Source organism: Ranitomeya imitator, chromosome 7 (assembly GCF_032444005.1).
Source record: "Ranitomeya imitator isolate aRanImi1 chromosome 7, aRanImi1.pri, whole genome shotgun sequence".
Classification (NCBI taxonomy): Eukaryota; Metazoa; Chordata; class Amphibia; order Anura; family Dendrobatidae; genus Ranitomeya; species Ranitomeya imitator.
Genome location: NC_091288.1, coordinates 166600638 through 166615415, shown reverse-complemented (window position 1 = coordinate 166615415; position 14778 = coordinate 166600638). Strand labels below are relative to the sequence as shown.

Sequence of the window (14778 nt, the reverse complement as noted above, 5' to 3'; positions counted from 1 at the left end):
GCATTGTGGGGGACGAAAGCGGCATACTTAGGAAGTTTCCTCTCGACAGCCTCTGTTCACAGCTGTTTTAACATGGTAGCGCTTGTATGTTAAAGCTGACGCCACTTGCTCATGAGGGGTGAGTTCAGTTTCTGTATATACACCATATTAATAAGGCATGGTGGGAGCTACCAGCCTCGGATTGGCCAGCATTGGGGAGAGGGGAATGCCCCGGTAGGCCCCACTACTTGATCTTCTCTTGGACACATGACACCTGATGGACTATATGCAGACAAACGCAGCATCTCCTCTAACAAACTACCCATTTTATAACTTAAAGAATAGACTGAAATTAAAAAGGGAAAACCACATGCCTGGCTAGATTTGTAGCTGAGGAATGGAACCCCAGAATCAATTTTACGGAGGGGCTTTTGGTACCGTAGTTTGACGCAGTTTGTATCCACTTGCTGAAAACAATGTAGATGAAAGTGGAGAGATCTTAAATCTGGAGGAATAGATTCAAAAGGTTGTTATAACATTACATACAACAAATAAGCTTTTATTATATGCCCAAAAGGCAGTAAACAAGGTATACGGGCAAAATTGAGGAGCAGGTAAAAAAGAGACCTCAATGGAAAATATGGCTAGGGCAATGTGGCTACATCGGTGACTATTTTTGAACTGATGATGCCTAAATTGATTTTCATGTTACATGATCAATTGTTGTATAGTTCTGGCCTTAGTCATTTATATATTTTTTTCCATAAATCAATAGCACATGTTAAGATATATTATAAAATTACTTATTTTATCAGATAAAGCGGGACTGATTCTCACTCTCAATTCATGTGCAAAATCTATATTCAGCGAAGACCATAGAATGTAAGTCCGCAAGGACAGGGTCCTCTCCCCTCTGTACCAGTCTGTCATTGTAAATTTGTTTACTGTAAACGATATCTATAACCCTGTATGTAACCCTTTCTCATGTACAGCACCATGGAATTAATGGTGCTATATAAATAAATAATAATTTTCACATTACTGAGATAGGAGATGGCAGTTGGTATTTTTTTAATTTCTATGGAGAGTGGAGGAGCTAGAGGCATAAATCTATAGAATGTTATAAGCACCAATTGTCATCAACTATCTCCATAATGGGAAAGTCTGTTTTCACTGAAGACGGATTTTACCTGTAAATTGAAAAATATTTAGATTTTAGAGTCCTCAGTGGTTGATACCCTTTAATGGTCAACTGAAAAGACGGTAACAAATTGCAAGCTTTCGAGGTCTCATCAGGCTCAGTATAACAGAAAATCTGCAGAGTTACGTATTCATACAAAACAGGACACAGAATAAACAATACAAGTGACGTGAAGCAGAACTATCAATGTGGAACATGGCAAAACCGCTGTGACAGTAAATATTGGAGCAGGTCATAGATAAGGAATATGAAAGTTATATTGTCCTGTGATTAAGGTCTGGTAGAGGGTCCTGATGCCCCCAATGGGTCTGAGGAGCACATTCCTTAATTGAAGTAGAAAGACCATGCGACAGATTCATTCCTGCTCTGAATATGTCAAAGGTTATAAGTTTGCGCTCCCAGACTCTTCTGACTCTCTCAAAAATATATTTTCCTTGTACCTGTAAATTGAACATTTTGAGAATGATCAATCCAGGTGGATAAAGTGGATTTCTCCAATTTAATAAGCTCGACAAGTAATATAGCAAGTGGTTTCTCCAAATTCAACACAAAATCCCACTTTTAATGATTGCTGAAATTAGCCACCACTTCATGAATACAGTCTTTTAATATTTACTAGACCACCATTTGGGTGTTATAATCTGCTGGAATACCCTTGAATGACTGTAAAATACCTGCAGAAAGATTTGGTGGCAGCAGGTACTGAGGTTTCAGTTTGCACAAACAAGCATATGCTAAAGGTCTCCCTGCCTGAACTCCAAGATGTCCACCTCTACTGACTCATAAGGAACAAGAAAATTCTTCAATATACATGGAACCATAGGAATAAGCTACAGAAGTTTGTGGATTCTGTTATGTAGAATGATGAAGCAAAACTGGAAGTTTTTGACTTGTGGATTTCCAGGTTGACTGTAGGAAGAAATAAATGCTGAAAAGAACACCCTGCCTACAGTGAAGCATAGCGGAGGCTTGGTGATAATCTAGGCCTGCAGTCAAGACTAAGGGAAAAAATTCATCTAATGATGGCTGATAACAAAAAAAATGTGGCAAGACTTATTAAAGAGTTGATATTGACTTTTAGGATTGCTACATTCATTAGGTTGCACTAGAGATCCTGTCCTCTTTCTCTATGAAGAGGTAATTTACATGATCGATAAACTGATACTTTGTAGCAAAACCGATAAATTTTAACAGCTGCAGTACCATACATTTCATGGAATGCAATGTATCCTATTTCAACGGCTTGAATACGAGTCACAAAAATGTTTGAAGCTTAAAACTCCAAAAGTAGGCCCCTATTTATGAATATTCCAGTTTGCAGCCCCGTTTCTCTTTCACTGAAACATCACTGAGTAATAGGAAATCTTTCACTTAATATTACACATTTTGTATTAAGTGCAATTAAAAGTAGTAATTTGTACCAGTTTTTGTTTATTTGATGGAATTCTGGTTACTTTCCAGAACACATGGGACATGCCGGCATTGCCTATATGCGCTTGTATTTGTAGATGAGGTGTTTACAGTTGGGACAGTAGTGGTTCACGTCTTTGCAGCCTTTGACACAGCAAGGTATTAAGAAGCAGCCTAGCACACATCTGAAAGAAAGAAAAGTGAAAAAATAAATAAATTCACATCCATATGTAAACCCTTCCTGGAGAAGACAATTTTTGTTTTCATAATTTTCTTCTTCCGATGGTCATATATTTTTTATTATTCCACTGACACCCTGACATACACACATGAGGTTTTATTTTTTTCATGATGATTTGTAGCTCCGAATGACAAACTCATTTGACCACATATTGTACTGGAAAAAGGGGGGAAGAAAATGTCACGTGTTGAAATTGCAAAACAAAAAAGCAATTCTGCCATTTTTTTTTTTAATTTTGTAAAAATGACCTGGAATCTTGATTAACACATCAGTATGATTAGGGCAATGCCAGACTTTTCCAGTTTTTTTTTTTATATATATTTTAATGGTGAAAAAAATGGGAAATTTGGAAAATGTACTATTGATTGATCTGTGTGAGGGATTGTATTTTGCAGGGAACGGTAGTTTTTATTTATGCCATATTGCTATTGATATAACATTTTCATGGCTTATCACATTTTTGCAGAGTTGTAGAGAGCAAAAAAAAAAAAATCTGCAGTTCTGGCGTTTTAATTTTTCTCTATTTTGAGAATTTACCAAATGTTTTTTTGAGAATTTACCAAAGTTTTTTTTTTTTCAGAATTTTCTATTTTGATATACTAGAGTTTTGAGTCAGTGATATATAAAAAATATATATATTTTATATTTCTGTAGTTTTCATGGGGTTAGTTGTGGGCGATTCAATTTTTTATTGCTGCAATTTTCTGAAGTTTTAAACTTATTTTAGTCTCATTAACAAAGTCCCTAACAGGCAAGTATAAGAAGAGATGATAATCTGATTCCCATGTTTGTGTGAGGCTGATCAGTGATGAGCGAGTGTGCTCAGCACATTTTGACACTCTATCGAGCATTGGGGTGCTTGGGCACACTTGTTACTAAGATTGTGTATCCCGGGTGCTTGAGCGCCATGCAGGGTCCAGCATGTTTCGCGGCTGTTAGACAGCCAAACAACATGCGGGGATTGCCTGCCATACAAAGTAATGCAGTAGCCACGTTGGCAGCTGGCATTACTGTGATTGGCCTGTCGCATCATGTCATGGGTAAATATTCAATTTCAATTTACATCTGATTAACTGGGCAGCATGTGGCTCTCACTTCGACCAGTGCTGACAGATGAAAAATCAAATACTTAACGTGTGCACATAGCCTAATGCTATGTTCACACGTTGCTGCTTTTTTCTGCACCCAAAATCTGCTCTCTTGGCAGTAAAAAAAAGCTCCTAACAAAAAAGCAGATTTTGGTGCGTTTTTGCTGTTATTTTGTGGTGCAGTTTTGCAGCATTTTTTTGTGCAGATTAAATGGCTCTTTATTTTAATAAAGTTACACTATGCATGCAAATATTTTTTTTTTTTTGGCTGCTTTTTGTCTGCAGCCAAAACCTGCACCAAAACACACAGAATCCTGATTTTTGTTAGCTTATTTACTGCCAAGAGTGCAGGTTTTGGCTGCAGTAAAAAAAAAAAAAGCAGAAAAACACGTGTGAACATAGTAAACAATAATAGATGTGCCAAAACTGGTGCTTGACCTCAGCAATTTCTATCATTTACCAACGTATTAAAGAAAAATAAAAAAAAAAGCTCCCACACCAGCCTGGTGTAGTCCATGGATTCCCACAAGGTCCCTTGTCATCCAAAACCTATGGAGCCTCATTCTGAGAACAAAGCCACTGCTGGGTCTCATGCTGCACTCTGAGAGACCCAGCAGCTTTGATGAGTTGTGACGTCCGTAAGGTTTCCACAATTCACAGCCGCCAGGTCACACAGACACCAGAACGAGAGCCGAAATGATGAGCGATGACATCATCATCACTCATTTTTTCAGCTCTTGCACTGCTGTCTGTGAGACAGCAGCTGTGAACTGTGGTAATAATACTGAAGCCACCATTCATCACAGCCACTGGGACTGTGTTTACTTCTTTCTTACTACAGGGTGTGATAAAGTCACTGGGAAAATGCTGAAGGGGAGATATGTTTCATAGAGGCTATAGGGCTTCAGTGATTTGAAACCCAGAAGTTTCCTCCAGCACACTATGTGCTGAGAGGGTTAATTGGCCATTTTAAGGGCTGGGTTTTTGTGGCCAAGCGTAGAGCGGGTGGGAGGTTGTCCACCTTATCTCCAACCCATGGTGTTGTCTTGAGCTTAAATGGTTGGCATTCAGAGTTCAGTGGTGCTGGAGAGAGGAACTCCAGCAGTTTTGTGTCCTGAGAAGGAACAACTGAACCAGTGAGTGATTATTGTTCTGAGCAATCGAATCCCGGCAAATGCAGACACTGCTTGCCATTTTGTTTTCTTCATCCTGTTTTTGCCCGAAGGGCTGTTTACTTTCACGTCACACTGGTTTATGCCACATGTCTAATAAACCAATGGAAAATGTAGAGAGACAGTGTACCTGTGTCTACCTCCATGTGCAGCTCTGTGAGCCGATGTGCCACAAGGGTTAGTAATAGAGGTGTCTGACAGACAGCTTTTCCATCACTTAGCCAGCTGCTGACATCAGCCCCCAAAATATTACCCAGGGCAATCGCGAAGAGCCAAGGCAAAGCCTTGGCACATCTAATGTCATGCACAATTTCTGGGGCACCTGAGGGCTGGTATATTTAGGCTGGGAAGGACCAGATATTCATGGACCTTCCCAGCCTGTTAATATCAGCTCACAGCTGTCTACTTTGCCTTTGCTGGTTATCAAAAATGAGATGCACCGTGTCAGTTTTTTTAGGGCCCCCCATTTTTTATAACCAGCAAAAACAAAGCAGATAGCTGTGAGCTGATTTTATCAGGACGGGAAGACTCATGGATATTAGACCCTTCCCAGCCTACTAATATCAACCCCCAGCTGCCTGCTTTCTTTTAGCTGGTTATTAAAAATGGAGGGTACCCTGTATCGTTTTATTATTTTTTTATTTCTTCTGTCAGCACTGGAGAAGTGAGAGCCATGTACAGGCCAGATAATCAGATGTAAATTGAAAGTTAATACTCACTGCTCCCCACGCCCACCTCTCAGCGTCAGGCCAGTGATAGCAAACTGGCACTGGCAACGAGAGGTGAGCATGGGGAGCAGTGAATATTAATTTTCAATTTACATCTGATTAACTGGGCAGTGTGGCTGGGTGCTGTTTCCATCCATTTAAGTGATTTTCTGCCCCCCCCCAGCCCTCCAGTTAGGGTCTGCTGATAAACTTCTTGAGTCTATCATTGAGTTCTATTAGACTTGGTACCCGAGTGTCCGACCTGCCCGGTTCGAGTACCAAATACTTAAGCATTTTAGCGCTCGCTCATCACTAATGCTGATATTTGGGATATGCCATGTGACTACAGTATTTGTCAGTTACCCTGAGAAGCTACCATGGCTCTAGGCTTGTGCCCTAATCTCTTGAAAACCTAACAACATATCTGACAAAGAAATTATATGTCAATTACATGAACCAATTTCTTTCATATAATCTCGCCTGTAACCTGCACCACAGAATATACAGTATGATCAGATCATTGTCTAGCTGGCATTAAATTAGTAAATGTGAACTGTCCAACTTACCCAAAAAAAAACAAAAGACAGCAGAGGAGGATGGTTAAACAGCCAGATTTATACTGGACGCTCGTAGTGCATGGCACATTGCAGACAGGGCACACGGCCAGTCCTGGGTTATCGCCTAACTCAGTCTTAAAAATGACTTGAGGCAGAATGACTATAGAGGGTATAAAAATAATATTTATTAACATGAACTCTTCCAAAGTCAGATTTTTTTCATAATCAAGATTTTAGGCTTGTGTTCTGCAGACTTACTTGGTTGTGGATTCCCCGGTATCTCATTGTATCCCGGTGGTGGGGGATAAACTGCTGGATTCCAGCCTTTGAGAAAGATGTAAAATGTCAACTACAGTAATAATTAAGAATAAGGCTTAATTCAGATGTCTTGTTTTTTTTTGGTAAGCATGAAGCAAAATGGTCAGAGTGCCGTCAGTGTTTTGGACCAGAGTGCCGTCAGTGTTTTGGACCAGAGTACCATCAGTGTTTGGTCCGTATGTCCGATTTACCAGCAGTGTTTCATCAATGTTTTTCACGCATGGACGAATAAAAAAGGAATTCCAGAGCTTCTCCTATCGACTACAATGTCATTTACGTACAAAAAATTGGCTGCACATTGACGCCATCTGTGTGCGGTGTATGATTTTTACAGAACCGTAGACTTGTATTGGTTCTTTTCATACACTATGCCAGTAAAAATGGACAAGCCTCCAAGGTATTTTTTACCGAAACACAGTCTACAAAAAACATGGATATGTGAACAGTCCCATAGACTATAATGGATACATGTTCTGTCTGTGAAAATCATGACTAGAGCACGTACATGGAAAATGGACATCTGATTGAGGCCTAAAGAAATGATTTCAACACCTCTGACTGTGTAGTTTATGTGCTTAAAACTACTGGCTCTTTGCATTACGTTGGAAAGAAAATCATATTGGTGCAAGTATTACGGATCTGTTTGTGTGCACACAAACAGCAAAATCAATGAATTGTAAAAAATAAATCTTATCCACATGCAGCAGGAAGTTTACACTAAAAATATTCTGCAGTTTGCATTTTTAAATCGGCATCATGTCAATTATTGCTATGGATTGATGAGCGGGAGACCAGAGGGATGGTACCATGGCAGCAAGAGAAGTGAATTTAGTCGGTTTTCCAGATGTTTAGGTTTTTTAATGCAGGGAATTCAGAAACAAGATTTATATGGATGTCTGCAGATTTTTGTTGAATTGCACTCAAAATTTAAACTTACTCTAAGGCAGAGGTGTCAAATTCATGTTCACTGAGAGCCACATCCACATTATGGTTGCCTTCAAAGGGCCAATCGTAATTGTAAGGGCTCATCCAGACTTCCGTGCAACACAGTACAAGCATGGACTGGCCAATAGCTATAAGAGAATTGTCCATAGGTTGTAGAGCTAAGAGAGCTGTCCTTGGGTAGTAGGGCTAAGAGAGCTGTCCCTGGGTAGTAAGGCTAAGAGAGCTGTGTCTGGGTAGTAGGGCTAAGAGAGCTGTCCCTGGGTAGTAGGGCTAAGAGCTGTCCCTGGTAGGGATAAGAGAGCTGCCCCTGGGTAGAAGGTCTAAAAGAGCTGACCCTGGCTGGTAGGGATAAGAGAGCTGCCCCTGGCTGGTAGGGCTATAAGAGTTGCCCCTGGCTGGTAGGGCTAAAAGAGTTGCCCCTCGCTAGTAGGACTAAGAGAGCTGCCCCTGGCTGGTAGGGCTAAGAGTTGCCCCTGGCTAGTAGGGCTAAGAGAGCTTCCCCTGGCTAGTAGGGCTAAAAGAGCTGCCCCTTGCTAGTAGGGCTAAGAAAGCTGTCATTGGGTAGTAGGGCTAAGAGCTGTCCCTGGGTAGTAGGGCTAAGAGCTGTCCCTGGGTAATAGGGGTAAGAGAGCTGTCCCTGGTAGGGCTAAGAGAGCTGCTACTGGGTAGTAGGGCTAAGAGAGCTGCCCCTCTATTTTAATACTAAGAGAGCTGTCCCTGGGTAGTAGAGCTAAGAAAGCTGTTTCTGGGTAATGGGCCTTAGAGAGCTGTGCCAGGCAAAAATTAAGAGACCACTGCAAAATGTTAAGTTTGGCTGATTTTTCTCTTTATAGGTATAATTTTTAAGTAAAATTTAAATTGTTCTTTTATTCTATAAACTTCTGACATGTCTCCGAATTTGCAAGCAATACATTTTGTATGTTTTTTTCTGAAAAGGAGAAATTGTCAAAATTTAAAAAAGAAAATTAAAAATTTGTTTTGCGCTGAGCAAAAACAATCTCTATAGACATTACCGTATTCTTATATGTCCCCCATGTCCTCTAGCATATTTAGAGTACCAAATATAAAAATGCCTAATAAGTAGTTGTCCGGGAGAAACGTAGATTGTCAGAGAGAGAGATTTCTTCAGGAATGTAGTCCCGGCCGGTGACTCACATCCCCCTCTGGTAATATCCCCGCTGGCGATGCAAAGATGGAGCCGGTGTGTGCTCGGTGCACGTTTGGAACCTGTGGCGCTGCAGACACCGAAGCAGGACCTAGCGTGACGTTGGGGATCACGTGCTTGTCCAAAGTAAGGAACGCTGTTTTGACCAATTCCTACGCGTTTCGAAGATCACGGTCTTCTTCGTCAGGGATGGTCCACCAGGGTTTGTTAGGTCTGTCCAGACGGATATAATCGCCAACGGGGATATTACCAGCGGGGATATTACCAGAGGGGGATGTGAGTCACCGGCCGGGACTACATTCCTGAAGAAATCTCTCTCTCTGACAATCTACGTTTCTCCCGGACAACTACTTATTAGGCATTTTTATATTTGGTACTCTAAATATGCTAGAGGACATGGGGGACATATAAGAATACGGTAATGTCTATAGAGATTGTTTTTGCTCAGCGCAAAACAAATTTTTAATTTTCTTTTTACATAGTATTCACTTTGGACAACGTTGGTGGTTGGTGTCCTGTTTTTTGCAGCGGCAATAACATCTCTATTATACTTTGCGCCAACCATATTATATTACATATCTTAAAATTTAAAAAACCCCAGTGCTTTCAGACCTTAAATAATGCAAAGAAAACAAGTTCATAATTCATTTAGATACAACAATACTAATGTTTTAACTCAGGAAGAGTTCAGAAATCAATATTTTGTGGAATAACCATGATTTTTAATCACAGCTTTCATGCGTCTTGGCATGCTTTCCACCAGTCTTTCACACTACTTCTGGCGCTATAATGTAAGCAGTTCTTCTTTGTTTGATGGCTTGTGACTATCCATCATCCTCTTGATTACATTCCAGAGGTTTTCAATGGGGTTCAGGTCTGGAGATTGGGCTGCCCATGACAGGTGTTTGATGTGGTGGTCTCTTTTTAATTTTTGCCAGAGCTGTATATAACAATTAAAATTTGGAAAGGGTGGGAATGAATAGCCAAATGAAAAGCAGACGTAATAAACAGAGACAACAACATAACATAAACATAAAATATAAACATAACATAACATAAAATATAAATAAATATGCATAGAGCTGATGGAGATGCAAATACAACGATAAGGCAAATGAAAGTACCGACCAAAAAATGGACCGTAGTACAAAATATTAGCATGAAGTGCATAAGTGTATACCAGTGACAATTTGATTCAAATGCCTGAATGGAAAATTGCAAGCAAATGATATGGCAAGTATCTAATTACATATTGTATATTACAACCCAGGTACTGTAAGTAGAAATCAGATAAAAGTGCATGTGCATAAAGCAGATAGTAAGGTAATGGTGCTTATATATGCGGATAGTTAGTTTATTTTGAACCAAGTGATATAAGGAGACACATATAAACCAATGTATAACTGTACTGGGGAAAGTATTACATTACTTGAGTGTCGATATGTGTCCCTGGGGTGGACGTATCCAGGAAAAGATTTCACAAAGCGATTTAACATTTACATTTTGTTTTCTTAGTCTTATCCCTTTTGATACCCTACCTGCTGCCTGGTACAGGTAGTTTCCTTCAGCTGGGGCGGCATATGGTGGGGCGGCATATGGTGGGGCGGCATATGGTGGGGCGGCATATGGTGGGGCGGCATATGGTGGAGCTGCCATGTTGAATTGGGGTTCTGGTGCTGTAGCTGTGTACATTGAAAACATAATTGTGCATATTAATATCTATACTCATTTGTATTCATTATTAAGAACATAGAAATGGACACATTCAACAGATTCTGCATGTTCCAAAACAATTTGGGATTTTTTTGGGGGGTGATATCACCTCTCTTTCCACCTTACCACTACTCTGTGGGTGGTAGGGAGCATGGAGGGCCTGATTTCCTCTTGTGTATTGCTTTGGTCTATCCTTTTTCCTTATACTTGTACAGCTCGGCCCCTCATCTATTGGGCAGTGTGTTGTCCTCCCTCATCCCCAATGCAGGTGCTATAATAGGCAGTACATATACTGCATTTTATGTGAAGTAAATTTTTTGTCACAACCCTAATATATCTGTATTACATTGGCGTTCCTTTTAATTACTTACCACTTTCTTTTTACTGTTTGCAAAAATCCTCTTGCTGCTACCTGGAAACTATCAATAAGCAGGTTTGTTGCTGTTTGAATTGATCTTTAAAGGAAATCTGTCACCAGCTTTTTGCTACGTAATCTGATAGCAGCATAATGATAGGGGAGAGACACTGATTGCAGTGATGTGTCACTTACTAGGCTGTGTTTTGCTGTTTCAATAAGATCAGTATTTTATCAGCAGGAGATTATCACTACAGGACCAGTGGCCTCATGCCTCCTAGTCCAACCCCACCCCCAGGACTGATTAGCAGCCCTTTTTTCATTATACAATGTGCTCAGAAAGCTGCTAATCAGTTGTGTGATGCAAGGCATAATGTACTGTGCTCTGTTAGATGTACAGCAGAGAAAATGGTGAATCTAATTTCCAGAACGGTGGTGCCAAAATAGTCAGTACACCCATAGATGTATTCTCTGAGTGTGATTTGCAAAATGGGTAAATATTTGGGGTTTTCTGCCATTTTGGCACCTTAGGGGCTCTGCAAATAGTGCCCGCAAACTACACCCGCCCGCAAACTTGCTGTTTTGGCACCTTGGGGCTTCTGCAAATGCGAAATGGCGGCGTCAATGTATTCTTGCAAAAACGTGCGATCAGAAAGCAAATAGCGCTCCTTCCCTTCTGAGCCCTCCCGTGCGCCTTAACAGTAGTTTGCAACCACATAAGAGGTATTATTGAGCTCATAAGAAATTGTGTGGCAAATTGTCAGATCCTTTTTCTCCTATGTACCGCTTTTGAAACTGACAATTTGGGGCTAAATCAACATTTTAGTGGAAAAAAAAAATCAAATTTTTCATTTTTATAGATTCTAAAATGGGGTCACTTTCGAAGGGTTCCTGCTGTTCTGACACCTCGAGGGCCTTTCAAATGCAGCCTGGTGTCCACAGTCGATATTTCAGCCAAATTTCCTCTCCAATAATAAAATAGCGCTCTTTTTCGAACTTTAATGTGCCCAAAAAGTTTCAGACCACATATGAGGTATTGCAGTGTTTGGAAAAAGTTACAAATTGTGAGGTCCATTTTCTTTTTTCTACTTTTATATACTATTTGAATTTTTCATTTTACCGGAAGGGGTAATAAACTACTTGAATGCGGTTTTGAATATTTGAGGGGTTCTGTTCTGTTTTTCTGATATGTAGCCCTGCAAAGTCACTTCAAATGTAATGTTTTGCTCTAAAAAAAACATAGGAATTGTAAATTTACTTGAAAAAAAAATGAAAAATAGTTTTTTCATTTTTTTTTTTTACATTTTTAGCCCTTCTAACATCCTAGCAAAAGAAAAATACATTTGAAAAATGATGCTGATGTAATCTGACTCCTAGTAAATATTATTTAACTAGTTTATGTGCTGTGACAGTCTGTCTTAATTTAGAAAATGTCTAATTTTCCGAAGTCTTCTGCCAATTTCAACTATATTTATATAAATAAATGCAATACATATCGACCTAAATTTGACGCTAACATAAAGTACAACGTGTCCCAAAACTCAATCTCAGAAACACTGGGAGTTATCAAATAAAGTGACGCAAAATTGAACAAAATAGAAAAATGTCTCTCTGTAAGAGATTAACGCTTCAAGAAGTAATTTTCCCTGCCCCTCGCAACGGTTACAAGATAATCGGTGCCATTTGCGTAATCGGTCAGTGGTATTAATGTTATGGCTGACCCATGTATAATCTTACTACATCATTGTGTTTTATACAAAAGGCATAACAAATTACTTATGTGACTTCTACAAATACCTGTTTGTGCCATTTGAGATGAGTAAGCCATATTAATGGTTGTTGCTGGATATTCGGGAGCTGGACTTAGTTTTTCTCCGTCAGACATGTTTCCAAGGTTACTGTGGACGTAAGGTAATTATTAAAACAGAAGATATTTTTCTAAAGATTAACCACGTAAAAACCCATAAAACGGAAAGAATTGATAACATTTATCAGATGTCTGTAATGGAGGAGTATAGGAGCAGCCGCAGGATCCTCGAATGATGGCCTCGCTCTTCAAATTGTCAATGCAACTAACTAGGCTTGAATATTTTGAAATTATGAGTTTCCACCAGTGTTTGCCGAAGATCTGCTATCAGTAAAGATAAAGTATGTTCTTAAAGGGAATCTGTCACCAGGTCTTTGCCGCCTAATCTTTCAGCTGCATGATGTAGAGACAGAGACAGAAACCCTGATTCCATCGATGTGTCACTTAATGGGCTGCCTAGTATAGTTTTGATATTATCATAGTTTTATCAGCAGGAAATTATCACTAAACGACTAGTAAACATGCTGTCATGTAGTCCTCCATATTCATTAGCTCTGCATAACCCCACCCCATCACGGATTGGCAGCTTTCTGCCTATGCACACTATACACAGAAAGATGTGCCAATCAGTGTTGTGGGCAGGGTTATACTGAGCTCAGCATTCAGAGAACCGCCTCAACAAAAGAGTGACTTTATCAAAATGACAGCAAGCAGACAAGTAAGTGGCCCATCAGTGGAATTAGAGTCTCTGCCTCCACATCATGCTGCTCTTAGATGGGATAGCAAAAATTTGATGACAGATTTTATTTAAAGCCCCATTCACTTATTTACGATATCAGGTTTTTTTTTAACCTATGAAACATTATAGTCCATGACCCTTTTCGAATTTTCTTATTTATGTTTCGGGCTTATGATGGCAAATAAAAAAAATAAAAAAATTAGTTTTGACGGAATTCACAATATTGCAGCTTGTGAATCCATTGCTATCCATTTTTTACTTTTCCTAGACGCTTGGGAAATCTTCATATTTTTTTCATATGCAACAAAAACAGATAACACTATTATGGTAAAAAATGGACATGGACTAAAAACGGGTGATAATTAGATTGAGCGTACTAAAAATTCTTACTTTAAAAAAAAAAAAAAAAAGATTTTGACCTTACCTGGAGCTGCCACAAAATCATAGCAAACTGTGTACGCTTTTGCCACGTGGTCCATTAATGTGGCACAACGCAACTCGTAAACTTAAAAAGTAGCCAACACTAAAGATAAATTGCCTACAGACTTTTTAAGACATTTTTAAAAATGTGTATGGGGACAATATTGGATTTCTGTGCTGCTTCCCATGTGGACTTAGATTTGAGAGGACAACAGGATCGTGACACTGTATGCGCCACCCGAGAAGGGAATTGGGGTTGGGCTGGTATGCTTATCTACACGTGAAGCACATGTCTTTATGACACATTGCTTATCAACCGCTTTCTTCAGATAAGTAGAAAAATACCTCCAATAATTCATCTCAACCTGAGTAAAGGTCCTTTTACACGGTGTAATACGTCCTATGTAGTGATGAGCGAATAGCATTGTTGCTTTGGTTTTTCCGAGCACGCTCGGGTGGTCTCCAAGTACTTGTTCGTGCTCGGAGATTTAGTTTTCGTTGCCTCAGCTGCATGATTTACAGCTGCTGGACAGCCTGAATACATGTGGGGGTTCCCTAACAATCAGGGATTCCTCACATGTGTATTCAGCCTGTCTAGCAGCTGTAAATCATGAGCACTAACAAATACTCGGAGACCACCCGAGCGTGCTGCGGGAGACCCGAGCAACAATACTATTCGCTCATCTAGTCCTCTACATTTGCCGGTCGGCGGTCATTTAATGGCCAATTTACAGAGGCGGACCCCGAGTCAGATACACACTGAATGAACAGTAATACATTGTTTCAGTGTGCATAAGCCGCTATTGTTCTCGGCAGCGCAGGATGATGTGCCGTCGAGGACGATGATCCTTTGCGCAAACCAAAAGATCATTTCACCAGAAGAACGAAGGTTTTGCCCCTTTCGTCAGGTCATGAACTGCAGCCTATTTAGACTGCGTGATTAACGTGATAGTAGCGTTCC

The 14778-nt window shown here is 39.9% G+C and overlaps 1 protein-coding gene across 3 annotated transcripts in view; it reads right to left on the bottom strand.

The window, feature by feature from the left end:
* Positions 1-2591: 2591 nt before the first annotated feature.
* Positions 2592-14778, bottom strand: part of LOC138645025 (lipopolysaccharide-induced tumor necrosis factor-alpha factor homolog) — a 32328-nt gene continuing 20141 nt past the window's right edge. For 2 of the 3 annotated variants that reach the window (XM_069734019.1, XM_069734021.1), the window contains exons 2-6: positions 12649-12749; positions 10322-10465; positions 6614-6679; positions 6365-6515; positions 2592-2775 (exon numbers count right to left, since the gene is read on the bottom strand). In XM_069734019.1, the coding sequence (XP_069590120.1) occupies positions 2667-2775; positions 6365-6515; positions 6614-6679; positions 10322-10465; positions 12649-12736 (558 nt within the window). In that variant the 5' untranslated portion in view covers positions 12737-12749 and the 3' untranslated portion in view covers positions 2592-2666. Of the gene's footprint in view, positions 2776-6364; positions 6516-6613; positions 6680-10321; positions 10466-12648; positions 12750-13821; positions 13972-14778 lie in introns of those variants that run through there. The other variant, XM_069734020.1, reaches the window with a different exon arrangement.